Source organism: Bufo gargarizans, chromosome 2, assembly GCF_014858855.1.
Source record: "Bufo gargarizans isolate SCDJY-AF-19 chromosome 2, ASM1485885v1, whole genome shotgun sequence".
In the NCBI taxonomy this organism is placed as follows: domain Eukaryota; kingdom Metazoa; phylum Chordata; class Amphibia; order Anura; family Bufonidae; genus Bufo; species Bufo gargarizans.
The window spans coordinates 107880094-107902535 of NC_058081.1; the positions used below are offsets into that span (position 1 = coordinate 107880094).

At 44.8% G+C, this 22442-nt stretch overlaps 1 protein-coding gene across 1 annotated transcript in view; it reads right to left on the reverse strand.

The window, feature by feature from the left end:
• SLC24A1 (solute carrier family 24 member 1) overlaps window positions 1–22442 on the reverse strand; it is a 74210-nt gene that overhangs the window by 21206 nt on the left and 30562 nt on the right. The window contains exon 6 of the mRNA XM_044283160.1: window positions 3408–3650. Within this exon, the coding sequence (XP_044139095.1) occupies window positions 3408–3650 (243 nt within the window). The remainder of the gene's footprint in view (window positions 1–3407; window positions 3651–22442) is intronic.

The window sequence follows — 22442 nt, forward strand, 5'->3', positions numbered from 1 at the left end:
GCTGTGTTTGAAGAGAGCGATCGCTTGTGTGGGATCACTGCAGCCTTACCCGGAGGTCTTGGTACCTGACAGTGAGTCCTCGACTCGGTGAAATCAACTTGTGGTATCCCGGTCTCAAGGGCCGTTACTGAGCTGGCGTCAGTCAGGTTGTGTTCCACGCGGTCTTTGGCGTCTCCAATGACGCAGTGAGTCGGCTCTTTTTGTAACGGTGTCCAGACCTTTTACCGGGGGTTGCAGTGTCCTTGCTGTCCTTTAAGGGGGATTCACACCTGGTGTGAATCCCCCTTAAAGGACAGCAAGGACACTGCAACCCCCGGTAAAAGGTCTGGACACCGTTACAAAAAGAGCCGACTCACTGCGTCATTGGAGACGCCAAAGACCGCGTGGAACACAACCTGACTGACGCCAGCTCAGTAACGGCCCTTGAGACCGGGATACCACAAGTTGATTTCACCGAGTCGAGGACTCACTGTCAGGTACCAAGACCTCCGGGTAAGGCTGCAGTGATCCCACACAAGCGATCGCTCTCTTCAAACACAGCGGGACGCCGCTGTATGATCTTGTAGCTATACGCTGCAATCCGAACTGTTGAAAGCTATATGCTCCGAATTGATCAAATATATACAAGTATATCGCAACATTGTTGTAACCTTACTAACTTATCTATATCAGGAAAGACTTTGCTCAATCTCCAATAGAGATACAAAAGACTGGTTTTAATCAAGATTCACTTTTCTCAGATGCACTTATAATTATCAGTGCAGGATTTCATTGCTATTATATATCTTACATCGATTATTTTTTGAATATTATATGAATATTTTAGCATATTTAATGGGATTTATGTCTTATTCATTGTAATTCAATTTAATTTTATTTTATTTTAGTCTTATAAAGTCACTACTTTTTTTATTCATCTTTTTTATTCATCATTGTATTATCAACTTACTGTGTATTATTGTATAGACCATTAAAGATCCCTTTACTTTAAAGAGTGTGCCCCACTTTAATCTTATTTATGAATTAACACATGTGGAATTATATACATAACAAAAAAGTGTGAAACAACTGAAAATATGTCATATTCTAGGTTCTTTAAAGTAGCCACCTTTTGCTTTGATTACTGCTTTGCACACTTGGTATTCTCTTGATGAGCTTCAAGAGGTAGTCACCTGAAATGGTTTTCACTTCACAGGTGTGCCCTGTCAGGTTTAATAAGTGGGATTTCTTGCCTTATAAATGGGGTTGGGACCATTAGTTGCGTTGTGGAGAAGTCAGGTGGATACACAGCTGATAGTCCTACTGAATAGACTGTTAGAATTTGTATTATGGCAAGAAAAAAGCAGCTAAGTAAAGAAAAACGAGTGGCCATCATTACTTTAAGAAATGAAGGTCAGTCAGTCCGAAAAATTGGGAAAACTTTGAAAGTGTCCCCAAGTGCAGTCACAAAAACATGCGGACCGCCCCAGGAAAGGAAGACCAAGAGTCACCTCTGCTGCGGAGGATAAGTTCATCCGAGTCACCAGCCTCAGAAATCGCAGGTTAACAGCAGCTCAGGTTAGAGACCAGGTCAATGCCACACAGAGTTCTAGCAGCAGACACATCTCTAGAACAACTGTTAAGAGGAGACTGTGTGAATCAGGCCTTCATGGTAGAATATCTGCTAGGAAACCACTGCTAAGGACAGGCAACAAGCAGAAGAGACTTGTTTGGGCTAAAGAACACAAGGAATGGACATTAGACCAGTGGAAATCTGTGCTTTGGTCTGATGAGTCCAAATTTGAGATCTTTGGTTCCAACCACCGTGTCTTTGTGCGACGCAGAAAAGGTGAACGGATGGACTCTACATGCCTGGTTCCCACCTGTGAAGCATGGAGGAGCAGGTGTGATGGTGTGAGGGTGTTTTGCTGGTGACACTGTTGGGGATTTATTCAAAATTGAAGGCATGCTGAACCAGCATGGCTACCACAGCATCTTGCAGCGGCATGCTATTCCATCTGGTTTGCGTTTAGTTGGACCATCATTTATTTTTCAACAGGACAATGACCCCAAACACACCTCCAGGCTGTGTAAGGGCTATTTGACCATGAAGGAGAGTGATGGGGTGCTGCGCCAGATGACCTGGCCTGAATTAACACATGTATATAATTCCACATGTGTTAATTCATAGTTTTGATGCCTTCAGTGTGAATCTACAATTTTCATAGTCATGAAAATAAAGAAAACTCTTTGAATGAGAATGTGTGTCCAAACTTTTGGTCTGTACTGTATATGTTCTATACATTACTAATTTTTCCCTTCTTAATGTGTTTTTATCAGTTTTTATGGGATACTGTTTTTTGTGTTAGTACATTAACCCTTAGGATACTGGAGGTTTTTTCGTTTTTGCGTTTTCATTTTTCTTCCCTATCTTCTGCCATAACTTTTTTATTTTTCTGTTCACTTAGCTGTATGAGGGATTATTTATTGTGGAACAAGTTGTACTTTCTAATGCCACCATTTAATATGGCATACAATGTAATGGGAAGCAGAAAAAAAATCGAAATGGGGTAGAATTGGAAAAAATAAGCAATTCTGCCACCATATTACGAGTTTTGTTGTCACGGTGCCACGTTTGTACTTCGCTCCAGGCCCGTACATGTACGGGGATGGTAGTGAAGGGGTTAATAAAGATTAAAGTGCATCTGTCAGCAGATTTGTCTCTATTACACTGGCTGGTCTGTTACATGTGCACTTGGCAGCTGAAGACATCTGTGTTGGTCCCATGTTCATATGTGTCCTCATTGCTGAGAAAAATAATGTTTTAATATATGTAAATGAGCCTCTAGGAGCATATTTCAAAACATAATTTTTCTCAGCAATGCGGGCACATATGAACATGGGACCAACACAGATGCCTTCATCTGTCAATTGCACATGGAACAGGTCAGCCAGTTTCAGAGATACAAATCTGCTGACAGATGCCCTTTAAATATTTTTTTTAGCACAATTCTTTGTCTTCGCTTTCATGTGAAGTCGTCCAAGAGAATATGTAGGAGAATCTTAATGTATTTAGTCTCTTGGCGTATCTAGGGGTATATCTATTTTATAGGTGCTGATAATAATATTGTTCTATACAAGGCCCGCAGTTTATAAAGCCTCTGTTCACAAAGCAGTGTCAGGTCTCTTGTACGGTTGAATTTGCAGCTGAGACTCTGGACTGACACATATTTAGACAGAGCCTAATACATATGTGGCCATATCAGTTCTTTATATTCATAGAAACCATATATAACCGTGAAGCCGATATAACTCAATGTGTAAGAAACTGACTTGAATGGAACTAAATTGCAATACCAGACACATCCCATCTGCAAGGAAAAAAGCAGAGCTTCACTTTGAATCTTAGACAACCCATTGTTACTTACTGGACTCCTAACATCAGGCACAGTCAGCCACAGAGGAAATACAATGGGCAGAAGAAACAGGTAGGTTATTTGCTTTCTCCTAGTGTCAGGCCACTCCAAAGATAGAGGTTCCTCTGGCTCCTCTTCTTCCTCCTCCTCATCGTCATCACTGTCATCATCATCACTGTCATCCTCCTCATCACTTTCATCTCCACCGCTGCCAGATCCATCTCCTCCTCCATCACCGGCCTCCGCTGCTCCTTTCTGTGAAGTCAAAGTGATAGCACATTTTCATCACTGTAAAGAGGGCATACAGTATATGAAGTGTGAATCCTGTAGAACACTCTTCTGCTGAGTCATTGGTACAAGCGAGAAGATCACAATGCTTATGTCTATGATCTTGGACCAGCATCATTTTGCATAAGGAAGGGGCACTATAGAAAATGTAAACCCCTTTGGCACTGCTCAGAGATGTCTGTTATCTGGTGGTTTATCCTTAAAATAAACATTTTGATGCATCTTTTCTTAGAATTATGCATCGTGTGGATCCTCCATTATTCTTCCTGGAAATGTATTAATAAATTGACAAATTTATTTATAATATGTCACCATTCACCATTCAGTGGCGTGTTTCCCTACACACTGACACTATCTAATAATTGCTGATAGAGTCATACCTGGTAGGAGCACACCCCTTGGTACCAACTACATGAGTAATATGCAATATCTGACCCACAGCTGTGTGTTTTATTCCTGTATGTTTTTGGATCCATTCTTAAGGGCACAAGATGAATAGAAATAGACTAGCAAGTAATCACCGGATTCAAACAGATTCCGATAAGGGTGAATTCACAAGCCACAGATTTTGTTGCAGAAATTGCTGCGACTGAGGTTAATTCAGCAGCATGTACACGAATTTCTGCAAGCCCCATTGAAATAAACTGGACAGCCACAGAAATTTGTGCAACTAATCGACCGAGTGTGAATTTAAGGGATTAGGTGACTTTTCAGCAGTGTTGCTTACTTTGTAGGTGAGTAAAGTAGAATAACTCCTTTCTATTTTGTTACGTCTCACCTTTAAATTGCACTCCAGTTTTGGGGCCCAGTCCACAAAAAAGAACTGTAAAAATAGTTTACATTTTAGAGAGTAGTTGAAAGTGGCGCTCACACTGTTTCTCAGAGTGTTTGATCTTTGTATATGACCTTCCTACTTCTTACCTTCTGGCAACTATATGCAGTGTATCTAGAGAGCATGGGGATATAAGTGCAATGTATCTCATAATACTGATACACTGTTACGCCTTAACACATGCACAGTCCCCCTACACTGCCCATAGCAGTGTATCAGCTTTACCTGGGGTGCTCCATCGGAAGTAGCTACAGTAAGCCTCTATCCCAAGATGGACATTGTAGCCAATGGTCTTAAAGCTAGATAGAAGGTGTTTGGTAATGAGAAGCAATGTACTAAACTGCTAGTCATTGACTTAGAAAACTGGTCTCCACTGCACTGAAGTGCTGGTATTTAATATACAATATGGGGAGGATTTACATATCCAAATGCACCAGAATTCTGACGTACATGCTTTGCTTCACATCTAGTGTGTAATCGTAAGACTGACTAAGGCCTCATGCACACAACCGTTGTTGTGTTCCGTTCCGCAAAATGGGGTTCTGTTGTTCCGTGATCCGTTTCCGTGTGTCTTCCTTTATTTTTGGAGGATCACCAGACATGAAGGAAAGTAAAAAAAAAGTCTAAGTCAAGTTTGCCATGCAAATGATAGGAAAAAAATGGACGCGGGTGACAATCTTGTGTGCCTCCACGTTTTTTCCCGGCCCCATTGACTTGAATAGGTCCGCGAACCGTTTTCCATAAAAAAATAATAGGACAGGTTATATTTTTTTGACGGACTGGAACATCATGGACGCAGATGACAAACGGTGCATTAGACGAGTTTTTAACAGACCCAATGGGTCCGCAGAAAATCACGAAAAAAACAGAACAACGGACACGGAATGAAACAACGGTCGTGTGCATGAGGCCTAAGTCTGAAACTGGCCCAGATTTATCACAATGGCTGATACTAGATGATAAATCTGGCGCAGCTCTTCATTGTCTAGTCTACCTGTTCACCGTCTACAGGTGCATCTCATAGAAAAGTTCATTTATTTCAGTATTGGTTCATTACACACAGAGTGATCTATTTCAAGCGGATTTCTTTTCACATTTGTGATTATGACTTCCAGCTAATGAAATATTTAAGACAATCGCCCAAAAAATAAAAAAGCTATGGCTCTGACTATAGAGACACTAAAACATAATTTTTTGGGTTTCAGAAATGCTATTATTGTGTAAAACCTAAATAAATCAGAAAAAGTATACATATTAGGTATTGCCACGTCCGGAACGATCTTCTCTATAAAACTATCACATGACCTAACTCCTCAGATGAACGCTGTAAAAATAAATAAATTAAAACTGTTCCAAAACAGCCCATTTTTGGGTCACCTTGCCCCATAAAGTGTAATAATGAATGATCAAAAAATCCTATGTACCCAAAAATGGTACCAATAAAAGCCTCAACACTTTCTGCAAAAAATGAGCCCCTGCACAAGATGATCGGCAGAAAAATAAAAAAGTAAAAAGTGTTCCAAAGCTATTACCACATAAAGTGACGCATGTCAGATTTGTAAATTTCGACCTGGACACTGGGACATCAATGACCCTTGGTCATGAAAGGGTTAATAAACATAGAATGTGTCGGCAGATAAGAACTATTTGGCCCATCTAGTCTGCCCAATATACTGAATACTATGGATACCCCCTGGCCCTATCTTATATGAAGGATGGCCTTATGCCTATCCCATGCATGCTTAAACTCCTTCACTGTATTTGCAGCTACCACTTCTGCAGGAAGGCTATTCCATGCATCCACTACTCTCTCAGTAAAGTAATACTTCCTGATATTAGTTTTAAATTAGAGGGGCAAAGGTTTATAACTATGTCTTCTTGTAGCAGTTTTTCTTCTTTTAAATATTCTCTCCTCTTTTACCTTGTTGATTCCCTTTATGTATTTCAAAGTTTATATCATATCCCCTCTGTCTCGTCTTTCTTCCAAGCTATACATGTTAAGGTCCTTTAATCTTTCCTGGTAAGTTTTATCCTGCAATCCATGTACCAGTTTAGTAGCTCTTCTCTGAACTCTCTCCAAAGTATTAATATCCATCTGGAGATATGGTCTCCAGTACTGCGCACAATACTCCAAATGAGGTCTCACTAGTGCTCTGTAGAGCGGCATGAGCGCCTCCCTCTGTCTACTGGTAATGCCTCTCCCTATACACCCAAGCATTCTGCTAGCATTTCCTGCTGCTCTATGATATTGTCTGCCTACCTTTAAGTCTTCTGAAATAATGACCCCTAAATCCCTTTCCTCAGATACTGAGGTTAGGACTGTATCACTGATTTTATATCCTGCTCTTGTGTTTTTACACCCCAGGTGCATTATCTTGCACTTACAGTCAACACAATTCTAACATTTTTGGCTCTATACACCACCACAATGGCTTTGAAATGAAACTAATAAGATGTGCTTTAACTGCAGACTGTCAGCTTCAATTTGAGGGTATTTACATCCAAATCAGGTGAACGGTGTAGAAATTACCACAGTTTGCATATGTGCCTCCCACTTCTTAAGGGACCAAAAGTAATGGGACAGAAAAATAATCACAAATCAAACTTTCACTCACTTTTTAATGCTTGGTTGCAAATCCTTTGCAGTCAATTACAGTCTGAAGTCTGGAACGCATAGTCATCACTAGACGCTGGGTTTCATCCCTGGTGATGCTCTGCCAGGCCTCTACTGCAACTGTCTTCATTTCCTGCTTGTTCGTGGGGCATTTTCCCTTCAGTTTTGTCTTCAGCAAGTGAAATGCATGCTCAATCGGATTCAGGTCAGGTGATTGACTTGGCCATTGCATAACATTCCACTTCTTTCCCTTAAATAAAGCTTTGGTTGCTTTTGCAGTATGCATTGGGTCATTGTCCATCTGCACTGTGAAGCGCCGTCCAATGAGTTCTGAAGCATTTGGCTGAATATGAGCAGATAATATTGCCCAAAACACTTCAGAATTCATCCTGCTGCTTTTGTAAGCAGTCACATCATCAATAAATATAAGAGAATCAGTTCCTTTGGCAGCCATACATGCCCACGCCATGACACTACCACCACCATGCTTCACTGATGAGGAGGTATGATTAGGAGCATGAGCAGTTCCTTTCCTTTTCCATACTCTTCTCTTCCCATCACTCTGGTACAAGTTGATCTTGGTCTCATCTGTCCATAGGATGTTGTTCCAGAACTGTGAAGGCTTTTTTAGATGTCGTTTGGCAAACTCTAATCTGGCCTTCCTGTTTTTGAGGCTCATCAATGGTTTCCATCTTGTGGTGAACCCTCTATATTCACTCTGGTGAAGTCTTCTCTTGATTGTTGACTTTGACACACATACACCTACCTCCTGGAGAGTGTTCTTGATCTGGCCAACTGTTGTGAATGGTGTTTTCTTCATCAGGGAAATAATTATTTGGTCATCCACCACAGTTGTTTTCCGTCGTCTTCCGGGTCTTTAGGTGTTGCTGAGCTCACCGGTGTGTTCCTTCTTTTTAAGAATGTTCCAAACGGGGGGGCGTGGCCTGGCTAGCGATGTGAGAGGACGCACGTTGCTGAGCTCCTGAGCAGCATCGCGTTTATCCTGAGATACCCTGAAGCTGGGGACACACATTCGTCAGACTGGTTGCAGAGGAGACACCCCGACACTCCGTAGACCAACTCCTGCAATGACCCGCGCGGGTAAGAAGGAGAAAGAGAGCAGAGAGGGCCTGGGCATGCCGGCGGCGAAACAAGATGGCGCCACGGCCAGAGCAGCAGACGCAGCGGCCCGCCTGGAGAAATTCCACAGAACTCCTCGGACTGAGGAGAGCCTACTGGCGACCGTTTCTGGAACAGGTGAGCTTCAGACAGCTTTCCCTGACCCTGTGGCTCCTGACACCTCTAAAAGCAGTGAGGCTGTGGGGGACGATGATTCGGTGGTCAAACAGGCCAGTGATGATATACATAAGGCCCCACCTTCAAAGCAGACAACCCCTCTGCAAGAAAAGGCAATTCCTGATGTCTCCCAGGAGACTGAACCAACGGCCAAAGATATATATGCGGCGGTGCAACAATGTAATACTGCGCTGGCCTCCTTGCATACTTCTATAGGCTCCCTCCAGACAAATGTGACTTTTATACGGCAAGATCTTAAGAAAGTCAATGAGAGGGTAGCAGAAGTGGAACACTGCGTGGGTGACTTGGAAGACCAACTTCCTCCTGTAAAAAGAGACATGGCTAAGGTCATACATAACATCACTCTTCTCATCAATAAAGCAGAGGACCTTGAGAACAGGCCTCGGCGGAATAATCTCAGGCTGGTGGGGGTGGCGGAATAAGCTGAAGGGTCTGACGCCCCAGTGTTTTTTGAAAATTGGTTTACAGAAAAATGTGGTACTCAGGCCCTATCCCCATTATTCAACATTGAGAGGGCACATCGATTACCACTTCATCCTCTGCCACCAGGGGCGCCTCCCCGGCCTGTACTGCTCAGGATCCTTCACTTCCGAGACCGCCATGTCATCCTGCGTAAAACTCGAGATTTACTGGATCTTACTATTGATGGCAATAAAATTTCCATATTCCCGGATTTCTCTGCAGAAGTCCAGCGGCGATGAGCCAGATTCCTGGAGGTCAAAAGACGTAAGCGGATCCGAAATGTGCAATACTCCATGTTATATCCCTCAAAGCTACGAGTGATTGCGGGAGGAAAAACGTATTTCTTTGAATCACCAGAAGACGCCTCCGCCTAGCTGGATCAACAGGATCTGCATAAGGCTTCTACTGAAGATCTGGACTGACGATCGGGGTTGTTAGAGATTGCGAAAGATGTCGTCATGACTGTCCTCGCTCTTCAGATGTTGGATTGATAAGTATATTCTGTTCCATTCATGCGTTCTATTACTTTTTTTAAAGGGTGACTGTTTCTGTTGGGACGTTTCAATTTGCCATTATTATATTGCCATACATACGGGCCCAGAAGCGTTTGGACCAGCCTGTATCACTAATAAGCTGATCGTATACTACATGTGTCTCAGTCTTATGACTATATTTGAGATGCTAAGCTCAGGACTCTTTTGTCTATACCAGAATATTTGCACTATAGTATCTTTACTAAATGCACCCTATTGTGAGTGCTAGCTCCAGGAATTCTTTGAGCCTCGTGTTTTTACCTAGGGGAGATATTATCCCCACTTTGTTTGTTACAGTTTTATTGTTTTGTGCATTGTTCTGTTATGGTCAAGTGCAATCGTATTGGGGAAAAGGGTGCGGTGAGACGGCTTACTTACATATATTAGTGTTTTGTATGGACTTCGTCCATTATGATACAGTCCTGATCAAAAGTTTAAGACCACTTGAAAAATGGCAAAAAAATCATATTTAGCATGGCTGGATCTTAACAAAGTTCCAAGTAGAGATTCAACATGCAACAAGAAGAAATGGGAGTGAAAAAACATTTTTTGAGCATTCAATTTAATGAAAACAACGAATAAACTGAAACCGGCTGTTTTTCAGCTGATCAAAAGTTTAGGCCCACACCTCCCAAAAAAACACTAAACCCCCCAAAACAAAAATCCAACTTCCAAACATGAATTCAGTAATGAGTAGCTCCGCCGATATTGTTTATCACTTCAAAAATTTGTTTCGGCATGCTTGATGCAAGAGTTTCTATGAGGTGAGTGGGAACATTTCTCCAAGTGGTGAATACAGCCGCATGAAGGCCATCTACTGTCTGGAACTGTTGTCCATTTTTGTAAACTTCCCTTGCCATCCATCCCCAAAGGTTCTTAATTGGATTTAGATCAGGGGAACACGCAGGATGGGCCAAAAGAGTGATGTTATTCTCCTGGATGAAGTCCCTTGTCCTGCGGGCACTGTGTACTGTAGCGTTGTCCTGTTGAAAAACCCAGTCGTTACCACACAGACGAGGGCCCTCAGTCATGAGGAATGCTCTCTGCAACTTCTGGACATAGCCAGCGGCCGTTTGACGCCCCTGCACTTCCTGAAGCTCCATTGTTCCACTGAAGGAAAAAGCACCCCAGACCATTATGGCGCCTCCTCCACTGTGGCGCATAGAAAACATCTCAGGTGGGATCTGCTTGTCATGGCAGTAACGTTGGAAACCATCAGGACCATCAAGGTTAAACTTTTTCTCATTAGAGAATAAAACTTTCTTCCACCTTTGAATGTCCCATGTTTGGTGCTCTCTTGCAAAGTCCAAAAGAGCAGTTCTGTGGCGTTCAAGGAGACGAGGTCTTTGAAGACATTTTTTGTTTTTTAAGCCCTTCAGTCTCAGATGCTGTCTGATGGTTATGGGGCTGAAGTCAGCACCAGTAAAGGCCTTAATTTGGGTCGGGGATCGTCCAGTGTCTGGCCGGACAGCCAATTGGATCCTCCGGCTCAGTGCTGATGACATTTTTTTGGGTCTTCCACTTGACTTTTTTGTTCCATAACCCTCAGGATCATTTACGAAATTCCAAATGACTGTCTTACTGCGTCCCACCTCAGCAGCAATGGCGCGCTGTGAGAGACCCTGCTTATGCAGTTCAACAACCCGACCACGTTCAAAAAGGGAGAGTTTTTTTGCCTTTGCCATCACAACGTGTGACTACCTGACAGAAAATGACAATGAATCCACATTTTTCACAGATTTGGCCTTTTAAAGGCATGTGGTCCTAAAATTCAGATCAGCTGAAAAACAGCCTGTTTCAGTTTAATCGTTATTTTTAATTAATTGAATGCTCAAAAAATGTTTTGTCTCACTCTCATTTCTTCTTGTTGCATGTTGAAGCTCTACTTGGAACCTTGTTAAGATTCAACAATGTAAAATATGATTTTTTGCCATTTTTCAAGTGGTCTTAAACTTTTGATCAGGACTGTATCTGGCACATCCTGCTTATTATCACCATGTTGAAACATAATGTTGGGCAAAATGCAGGTACTGGTGTGGAATGTTAGGGGGGTGAGAGATAGTGTCAAAAGACAAGCTATCTTTACAGCAGTCCAACAACATCAACCTGCCATATTATGTTTTTTGGAGACGCATTTGTCTGCACAGGACGGAAATCTGCTACACAAGCCGTGGATCTCTTACTCCTATCATTCCACATTCTCTACTCATGCTAGAGGGGTCAGTGTCTTGGTCCATAAGACCATACCTTTTGAATGTTATAACTCTGTTATAGACCCTGAAGGTAGATTTGTCTGCCTTCACTGTTCTATATACAATAGGCCACTTTTCCTTGTTGCTCTATATATACCTCCACCGTATTCATGTCAGGTGATAAATCAAGTCATGACTATTGTAGCTAAGGGTCCAATTGTACCAGTACTTATGCTAGGGGATTTTAACAAATATTTAGACTCTTTGTTAGATAAATTCCAATACAGCCCAATCTGGTGAGTTGTGGGAGACTTCGCTGGACAAAATGATGAGGAAGCTGGATCTCCATGATCTTTGGAGAGTTAGGCACCCGGATGCTCGTGAATACTCCTGTTTCTCCCCGGCGTATGGCTCCCTTTCCAGGATTGATTTGGTTGTTGGATCCTTTGAACTGTTACCTCTTATTTCGCACATTCAATACCTACCACGTAGTCTGTCGGACCATTCTGCGCTTCGAGTAGAATTGCAATTCACTACTGGAAATGGGGGTCCCTATATGTGGAAGCTTAATCCGTTTTGGATAGACCTCCTTGATAGAGGGGATCCAATTACGGAAAAGATCAAGGTTTTTTTTCTCATTAATCAGGGCTCGGCATCTGTTGGGACTGTTTGGGACGCCATGAAGGCGTATGTCCGGGGTCTTTGCATTAAAAAAATTAACAGGAAGAAGTCCGCTACTAGGGAACTTACAGATACCCTGCAGAGGGAAGTAAAAGTTTTTGAAGCAGAATATATACGACACCCCTCACCTCAAAGGGAGTTACAGAGGAAGGAGGCACAAGATAAACTAAAGGATCATTTTACTCAGATTGCAGACCGTAAACGCTTCTTTATGTCCAATAAATATTTCGAAGCGGGGGAGAGTGCAGGCGGTTTATTGACTAGAATAGTTCGCTCACAATCCGGATCTTCTCAAATAATGGCTATTCGAATGACAGGGGGAATCTTGTCGGCAGACGATTCTGTTATTCTTCACGAATTTCATTCTTATTATATAGACCTATATTCATCTAAACTTACGTTGGATATCAATAATATAAGGTCATATCTTGCCAATATTCCGCTGCGGAAAATTATCCTCGGAATCGGCACATTATTAAGATGAACCTATAGAATTAGAGGAACTTATGATGGCACTTTGACAGATTGCCTAGTGAATTTTATAAAAGATACCAGGATGATATCCAGCCGAAACTTCTTGACGTGTTTAATGACGCTTTCAGGGAGGGAATACTACCGGCCTCCATGAGAAAGGCTGTGGTGGTGATCATTCCAAAACCGGGTAAAGATCCAACATTTCAGGAGTCCCATAGGCCCATCTCCCTCCTCACCGTAGATGTAAAAATCTTAGCAAAAATATTGGCCATTCGCTTAAACAGGGTTATTAATACTTTAATACATGATGACCAATCAGGATTTATGCCCGATAAAAGCACGTCAATCAACCTAAGGAGGCTTTTCCCTAATCTCCAACGGCGAGTGGATGCGGGGGGGGGGGTGTAGGCCGGTGGTTTCTCTCGATGCGGGGGGGGGGGGGGTGTAGGCCGGTGGTTTCTCTCGATGCTGCCAAAGCTTTTGACAGCGTCGAGTGGGACTAATTCTGGGGTTTGGCCCGGGATTCTTATCCTGGGTGAAACTTTTATATAGATCCCCGCTGGCCAGAATTAGAGCAAATAGAAAGCTTGGTCCGCAATTCTCGTTGCATCGCGGGACTAGACAGGGGTGTCCTCTGTCCCCACTCCTATTTGCAGTGGCCATTGAACCGCTAGCGTGTACACTGCGTGCGTCACCGGATTGGACGGGGTTTCCGTTGGGTTCTCATGAAGAACGAGTCTCCCTATAAGCAGATGACCTTCTTCTATATATTGGTAACCTTGAGCGGTCGATCCATCCGGTGATGCAACATATTACTGAATTTGGCCTCCGATCGGGGTTACGTATCAACTGGGATAAATCTGTGATACTTCCACTTGATACGCTCCCTCTTCAAATGGATTGGTCAAAGATTAAATTACAAATTGTCAATAAATATAAATATCTTGGTGTTCTGATTACATAGAAGGTTGCGGATTATGTTAAACTTAATATAGACCCCCTGTTAACAAAATTTCTGGATAAGGTCTCTGCCTGGTCCAAGCTTCCACTTTCAGTGGTAGGGACTCGGTCCAGTGGAAGCAGATACAATTGAGTGCAGGGTCCGCAGTCAGAAAACGGCGGCCCTAAACATCTACCACTCCTGCTGGAGCCCCTTTAAACACATGATCAGCGAGGATGCCGAGAGTCAGACCGCCACCGACCTAATACTGATGGCCGATCCTCAGGACAGCGGTAATAATAGTCTTTCATTGGCTTATAACGTTACACTTAACCCAGCCGGTGTAAATACAGGGGGTCGGTGGCAGTATTAATCCTTTAAATAAGATATGCATCCTAAGTGGATCCATTTTGTGTGGATGTACCCAAAACATATGTGACTACATGTGTCAGCCTAGTGAATGACTACTACTCCCCACAGGCAGCGTGTAAAGAGGCGCAGGCGAGTTGCGGGTATAAATGGCGCAGACACAATGCAGGAGCAGAGGACGTGGCAGGAAATCAATACGGTCTCGCTCCCGCGGCAGGGGTTCAGTCAGCAGTATGGGGTGCGCCACAGTCTTATCTACCTATAGGGAGGTATGTACTGAGCTCCCCCTGGTGGTGGCTGCAGGCAGCCGGACGTTTTCAGCTGAATTTAATGATTACAAATAGGAGCAATATTCAGACCCCCCTTGTGGAAAGCCCAAGGGGAGAAAAAAAATCTGTGTCACGTGTAGCCCACCATGGCAATATATATTTATACACTAAGCCAAGCCTATTACTCCACCCAGTGGCAGCACTGTAAGAATGCCTCATTTATGCCTCTTTATAGTATAATGTACCCTTAGTACTCTTAAAAAAGTATGAGGCCTCCATAAGTTCCCCCTATACAGTATAACACCCCCATAAGTGCACTCCACACAGTGTGAGGCCCCTTAAGTGCCCCCTATAAATTGTGTGACACCCCCAAAAGTGCACTCCACACATTATGAGGCCCCCTAAGTCCCCCATGCAGTCCTAACTTTGAAATAAACCCATCCCATGTTCCCACAAGGAGCGGTGCAGAGCAGGACTGCTCTTCTCCCGTCTACGTCATGTGTGGCCCAGCACAGCAGGTTCGGTGATGTCACTGTATCGGGCCCGCCTGCGCTGAACCACTGGCAGCAGCTAAATGGTGGAGCAGGAGGAAGCTGATTGTTCCTTCTTCACCGCTGTGTCCTGAGGATCTACATACAGATGAAGTCGGAATATGCGGCAGCTCTCAGGGACCGGAAGACAGAGAGCGAAATTAGGGACAGTCCTGCTGGATCTGGAATGGTTGGAAGGCAAGGTCATACTGTTTATAGGGACACTGTGCTGACACTAATGATGGAGGTCACGCTAACAGTGCTCTTAATGGAGGCACTATGGCTGTTTTTGGGGTGTGGCTGTTACTCCTGGTTGGGGTCTCCTTGTACCATGTGCATAGACCTGAACTGCATAAATATAAAGGAACCAAAGTACTTAGAAAACCCAGAAAGATTTTATTAACTAAGTTCATTAATAATATAGAAATTCTGGAGATGTTAGTGGAGCTCTGCATCATGGATATCTGTCGGGATGGTGGTCCTCTGCATCATGGATATCTGGCAGGATGGTGGTCCTCTGCATCATGGATATCTGGCAGGATGGTGGTCCTCTGCATCATGGATATCTGGCGGGATGGTGGTCCTCTGCATCATGTATATCTGACGGGATGGCGGTCCTCTGCATCATGTATATCTGACGGGATGGCGGTCCTCTGCATCATAGATATCTGGCGGGATGGCGGTCCTCTGCATCATAGATATCTGGCAGGATGGTGGTCCTCTGCATCATAAATATCTAGCAGGATGGTGGTCCTCTGCATCATAGATATCTAGCAGGATGGTGGTCCTCTGCATCATAGATATCTAGCAGGATGGTGGTCCTCTGCATCATAGATATCTAGCAGGATGTTGGTCCTCTGCATCATAGATATCTAGCAGGATGGTGGTCCTCTGCATCATAGATATCTAGCAGGATGGTGGTCCTCTGCATTATGGATATCTGGCAGGATGGTGGTCCTCTGCATCATAGATATCTAGCAGGATGGTGGTCCTCTGCATCATAGATATCTAGCAGGATGGCGGTCCTCTGCATCATGGATATCTGGCAGGATGGCGGTCCTCTGCATCATAGATATCTAGCAGGATAGCGGTCCTCTGCATCATAGATATCTAGCAGGATGGTGGTCCTCTGCATCATGGATATCTGGCAGGATGGTGGTCCTCTGCATCATGGATATCTGGCAGGATGGCGGTCCTCTGCATCATAGATAACTGACAGGATGGTGGTCCTCTGCATCATGGATATCTGGCAGGATGGTGGTCCTCTGCATCATAGATATCTGGCAGGATGGTAGTCCTCTGCATCATGGATATCTGGCAGGATGGTGGTCCTCTGCATCATACATATCTGGCAGGATGGTGGTCCTCTGCATCATAGATATCTATCAGGATGGTGGTCCTCTGCATCATAGATATCTAGCAGGATGGTGGTCCTCTGCATCATAGATATCTAGCAGGATTGTGGTCCTCTGCATCATAGATATCTAGCAGGACGGTGGTCCTATGTATCATAGATATCTAGCAAGACGGTGGTCCTCTGCATCATAGATATCTAGCAGGATGGTGGTCCTCTGCATCATAGATATCTGGCAGGATGGTAGTCCTCTGCATCATGGATATCTGGCAGGATGGTGGTCCTCTGCATCATAGATATCTAGCAGGATGTTGGTCCTCTGCATCATAGATATCTAGCAGGATGGTGGTCCTCTGCATCATAGATATCTAGCAGGATGGTGGTCCTCTGCATTATGGATATCTGGCAGGATGGTGGTCCTCTGCATCATAGATATCTAGCAGGATGGTGGTCCTCTGCATCATAGATATCTAGCAGGATGGCGGTCCTCTGCATCATGGATATCTGGCAGGATGGCGGTCCTCTGCATCATAGATATCTAGCAGGATAGCGGTCCTCTGCATCATAGATATCTAGCAGGATGGTGGTCCTCTGCATCATGGATATCTGGCAGGATGGTGGTCCTCTGCATCATGGATATCTGGCAGGATGGCGGTCCTCTGCATCATAGATAACTGACAGGATGGTGGTCCTCTGCATCATGGATATCTGGCAGGATGGTGGTCCTCTGCATCATAGATATCTGGCAGGATGGTAGTCCTCTGCATCATGGATATCTGGCAGGATGGTGGTCCTCTGCATCATACATATCTGGCAGGATGGTGGTCCTCTGCATCATAGATATCTATCAGGATGGTGGTCCTCTGCATCATAGATATCTAGCAGGATGGTGGTCCTCTGCATCATAGATATCTAGCAGGATTGTGGTCCTCTGCATCATAGATATCTAGCAGGACGGTGGTCCTATGTATCATAGATATCTAGCAAGACGGTGGTCCTCTGCATCATAGATATCTAGCAGGATGGTGGTCCTCTGCATCATAGATATCTGGCAGGATGGTAGTCCTCTGCATCATGGATATCTGGCAGGATGGTGGTCCTCTGCATCATAGATATCTGGCAGGATGGTGGTCCTCTGCATCATGGATATCTGGCAGGATGGTGGTCCTCTGCATCATGGATATCTGGCAGGATGGTGGTCCTCTGCATCATAGATATCTAGCAGGATGGTGGTCCTCTGCATCATAGATATCTAGCAGGATGGTGGTCCTCTGCATCATAGATATCTAGCAGGATGGTGGTCCTCTGCATCATAGATATCTAGCAGGATGGTGATCCTCTGCATCATAGATATCAGGCAGGAAGGTGATTCTCTGCATCATGGATATCAGGCAGGATGGTGGTCCTCTGCATCATGAATATCTGGCAGGATGGTGTTCCTCTGCATCATAGATATCTGGCAGGATGGTGGTCCTCTGCATCATAGATATCTGGCAGGATGGTGGTCCTCTGCATCATATATATCTAGCAGGATGGTGGTCCTCTGCATCATGGATATCTGGCAGGATGGTGGTCCTCTGCATCATAGATATCTAGCAGGATGGTGGTCCTCTGCATCATAGATATCTAGCAGGATGGTGGTCCTCTGCATCATAGATATCTAGCAGGATGGTGGTCCTCTGCATCATAGATATCTAGCAGGATGGTGGTCCTCTGCATCACAGATATCTAGCAGGATGGTGGTCCTCTGCATCATAGATATCTAGCAGGATTGTGGTCCTCTGCATCATAGATATCTAGCAGGACGGTGGTCCTATGTATCACAGATATCTAGCAAGACGGTGGTCCTATGCATCATAGATATCTAGCAGGATGGTGGTCCTCTGCATCATAGATATCTGGCAGGATGGTAGTCCTCTGCATCATGGATATCTGGCAGGATGGTGGTCCTCTGCATCATAGATATCTGGCAGGATGGTGGTCCTCTGCATCATAGATATCTGGCAGGATGGTGGTCCTCTGCATCATGGATATCTGGCAGGATGGTGGTCCTCTGCATCATAGATATCTAGCAGGATGGTGGTCCTCTGCATCATAGATATCTAGCAGGATGGTGGTCCTCTGCATCATAGATATCTAGCAGGATGGTGGTCCTCTGCATCATAGATATCTAGCAGGATGGTGATCCTCTGCATCATAGATATCAGGCAGGAGGTGATCCTCTGCATCATGGATATCAGGCAGGATGGTGGTCCTCTGCATCATGGATATCTGGCAGGATGGTGTTCCTCTGCATCATAGATATCTGGCAGGATGGTGGTCCTCTGCATCATAGATATCTGGCAGGATGGTGGTCCTCTGCATCATATATATCTAGCAGGATGGTGGTCCTCTGCATCATGGATATCTGGCAGGATGGTGGTCCTCTGCATCATAGATATCTAGCAGGATGGTGGTCCTCTGCATCATAGATATCTAGCAGGATGGTGGTCCTTTGCATCATAGATATCTAGCAGGATGGTGGTCCTCTGCATCATAGATATCTAGCAGGATGGTGGTCCTCTGCATCATAGATATCTGGCAGGATGGTGGTCCTCTGCATCATAGATATCTAGCAGGATGGTGGTCCTCTGCATCATAGATATCTGGCAGGATGGTGGTCCTCTGCATCATAGATATCTGGCAGGATGGTGGTCCTCTGCATCATGGATATCTGGCAGGATGGTGGTCCTCTGCATCATGGATATCTGGCAGGATGGTGGTCCTCTGCATCATGGATATCTGGCAGGATGGTGGTCCTCTGCATCATGGATATCTGGCAGGATGGTGGTCCTCTGCATCATGGATATCTGGCAGGATGGTGGTCCTCTGCATCATGGAAATCTGGCAGGATGGTGGTCCTCTGCATCATGGATATCTAGCAGGATGGTGGTCCTCTGAACGATGGTGTTCCTCGGGTATGATTAGGTAATTGAATCAGATCTGTGATCCTGTGCTGTATCCGGTGGTAACACATCTGAATGGACGGTGGTATTTGTGTAATCTTCAGCCCATTCAGGACCTACAAAACAGATGTTCTTAAAGAGATTCTGGTTTATTTCTTCAATGTCGTTTTTGTAGACTTCACTATAAGGCACAGGAATTGCTTGGTTGAGAAAGTCACTTAGATCATCAGCCGGCAATGTTACTGGGGACTCGCTTCTTCCAGCCTCCAGGTCCGCCCAGTTGATAGATCAAAGAAATGTCTGCTGTGTGGAAGACGCCATACCCGTGGACTAGGAAGGGACACTCGTTGGAAAGCCTTAGGGTGTATCTCTCGGTAAGGTGGGACTTTAATGACTTGGATTTTGACTGTATCTTAATTGCCACCTGCTCTCTACGGACGACATCCGTCGCCGAGATGACTTTGCCGAACCCACCCTCTCCGAGTATGTGATGGTAGCAAAACTTATCCACACTTAAAGAGGCGCAAACTCTCTGGAGGCCGGAGCAGGACTGGCTGAGAGCTAGCACAGGTTCCTCATTTTTGATTTTTATCTTACCCTGTCTGGGTTCTCTGGTTTTGCTACCGTCAAGTTGCTCGCTTGATCTTTTCCTCTTTGGCGGTGATGGACTGGACGGCGTTTTGCCATCTGGTGCTTCTTTTTCGGTCCCAATCCTGGATCTCTTATGTGGAACTCGCTTTGACTCTTTCTCCTCCTCATTTTCGGCCGCAGCCTCCTCTTTCTTTCTCCCTCTACGTCTTTTCCTGGAGCTCATTGTCAACGATTCCAAAAGACGTTAAAAAATAAAGTCAATTTACATCCAAACTCGCAAATAACACAGAAGTGTCGCGCCAGTTTGAAGTGTCTGGAAAGACTGAGCTTCAGGAGTCTCGGAACTGTAAAAAGGAACTCTATGATGTCATTGGTGATTGGGATGTCATAGTCTACAGGAGGTTGCCAAGTCCTGGTTTGTGATGTCATCTGATTTGCATATTCAGTGGATGAAGGAGGACACTTGATTGTGATGTCATGGGATTTGCATATTCAGTGGACAGAGGTCAGCAGTGGATTGTGATGTCATGAACTCCATCTTGAAGGGAAGGGGAATGTACAAAGTCTGTGCGGATGAGGCAAACCAAGGCCCATCACTAACATATCTGATCTTATTACACTGGTTTCCAATGGGGGCAACATATAGTAACCACATGCCGGCTCACAAGACCCCGACCCCCTGAACTGAGGTGTTGTGAGGGTATTTTACATAATTAATCCCTCCATGACCAGCCTGTTTAGGGCCCTATTGACCAAGGGATTTTTTTTATTTTTCTGTCTATGTAGCCTTATGAGGGTTTGGCTTTTGTAGGACAAGTTGCAGTTTTTAATGGCACCATTTTGAGGTACACATAACATTCATTAACCCTTTCTGCATGGGAGATAGTAAAAAAACAACAATACTAAGTTTTTACATCCTAAATTTTTCATCAATCACAAACAACATGATGAGGTTACTCTCTGGGTCAGTACCGTTACTAAGAATGCCACGTAGGGTGGGTTCACACTAGTGTTAGGGATTCCGTTATGGCTTTCCATTATAACATGGTTATAACGGAATCCATAAGACGGAAGGACGACGGATCCGTTCCTCTGCCCATAGACTTCTATTAGGACGGAAAGGAAAATTATTGCATTGGGGACCGCAATTTGCGCTCCCCAATGCACGGGCATCATGTTCAACTTGAATGGGTCCATGATCCGTCCTACTACATGGTGACCTGAGGAACGTGACTTTCTTCACGCATGTGCCTCAAAAGGTGCAGTCTATTGCAAGCCCCCCATAAAACCATTCCCCATCCCTCCAAGCCAGTAGGCCCTTTGGCTGAAGCCAAAGCCAAGGAAGAGCTTGTTGTTGCTCTGGCTTCCACCTCAGGTGTTAGCCAAGAGCCTTAGGGTCCTTCTTCTTCTTGGACCGATGAGCTGACAGTTTATCAGGAACGAAGCAGATGCTCCCGATAATCATCAGCATTTACATCCCTCGCCGTATGGGGACAAGAGAGCAATACAGCGACCGCTGGTCCCCATAGAAAGTCATTGTTCCAGTGCAGTAGATCATTGTTTATACTCCACGATCTGCTGAGCAGGAACGATGATTTCTGGTGCTGCCGGAACGACAGAATCACCTGACGGTGATCGCTAGCAGCTTATTGGGAATGGGCATTTATAGAAACACTCTTACCTGATAATCTGATAGATCACTGTATTGAATGAAAGGACCCTTAGTCGAGGTGTGGCTCCCCCCCCCCAGAGGCGAAAGACAAGGGGTTGAGGGGGGGCGAGGAACCTAATGGCCATACACGCCCATCCCCAGACCTCAGGGGATAACCCATAAGGGTGCCGGACCCTGCAAGTCCTTGTGACGGACAATGTGAAAAGTTAACACACAGTGAAACAAAATAAATAAATAAAGTGTGCCTTATAAAAAAAATTATCATCTTGCCCAGCCTGAAGGCCCGAGCAAAGAGAGGTGAGTACGCTTCGAACGTGGGAAAGTGAAGGGAGTCCAAAGGGAGTCCAAATGTGCCATGAATGGACTCCAACCTCTCCTGGAGCACTTTTCCACCTCAGGCTTTTAAAGGCCATTCAAGTGGCTGTAAACGGGCTGTGTCTGCTGGAGCAGGAGTTCCGGAATTTCAGTGGCTGTGCTCTAACTCATAGAGAAGGGCCCAACACCTCTCACATTGAGGTGCTCCACAACCTGAGGAACATGATCGGATGAGTATAGGATAGATGAGGATTCCCTGGATTTCTCTTCCATCCCAAGAAAATATCTGCAGCGAATACCAGTCACGCTTCAGTGTGGGAGGGAAACACCACACCGAGCATAGGAGGGAAGGGGGAAACAGGGAATCAGGCCTCAGAACTAGGGAAGGAAGATGGACACCTCCTAGTGAAACCCTAACCAAAATATTAGGGATAGGGCACATGAAGAAAAAAAGGGGATGGCTGTCTCTACTCACTTGTCCCCGAGTGCTCCCATAATGAAGCCATGTGACTATAGCACCACTCATCCTAAAGGGTGCACCCATGTACCCATGCTGGGCATTTGGGTCGGCGTTGGGGCCCCCCAGCGATGTCGGGCCCGGGGCTACAGACCCAAACGCCCCAATTATAATCCGCCACTGGTAGGGAGATGCAATTTGATTAAGATGAT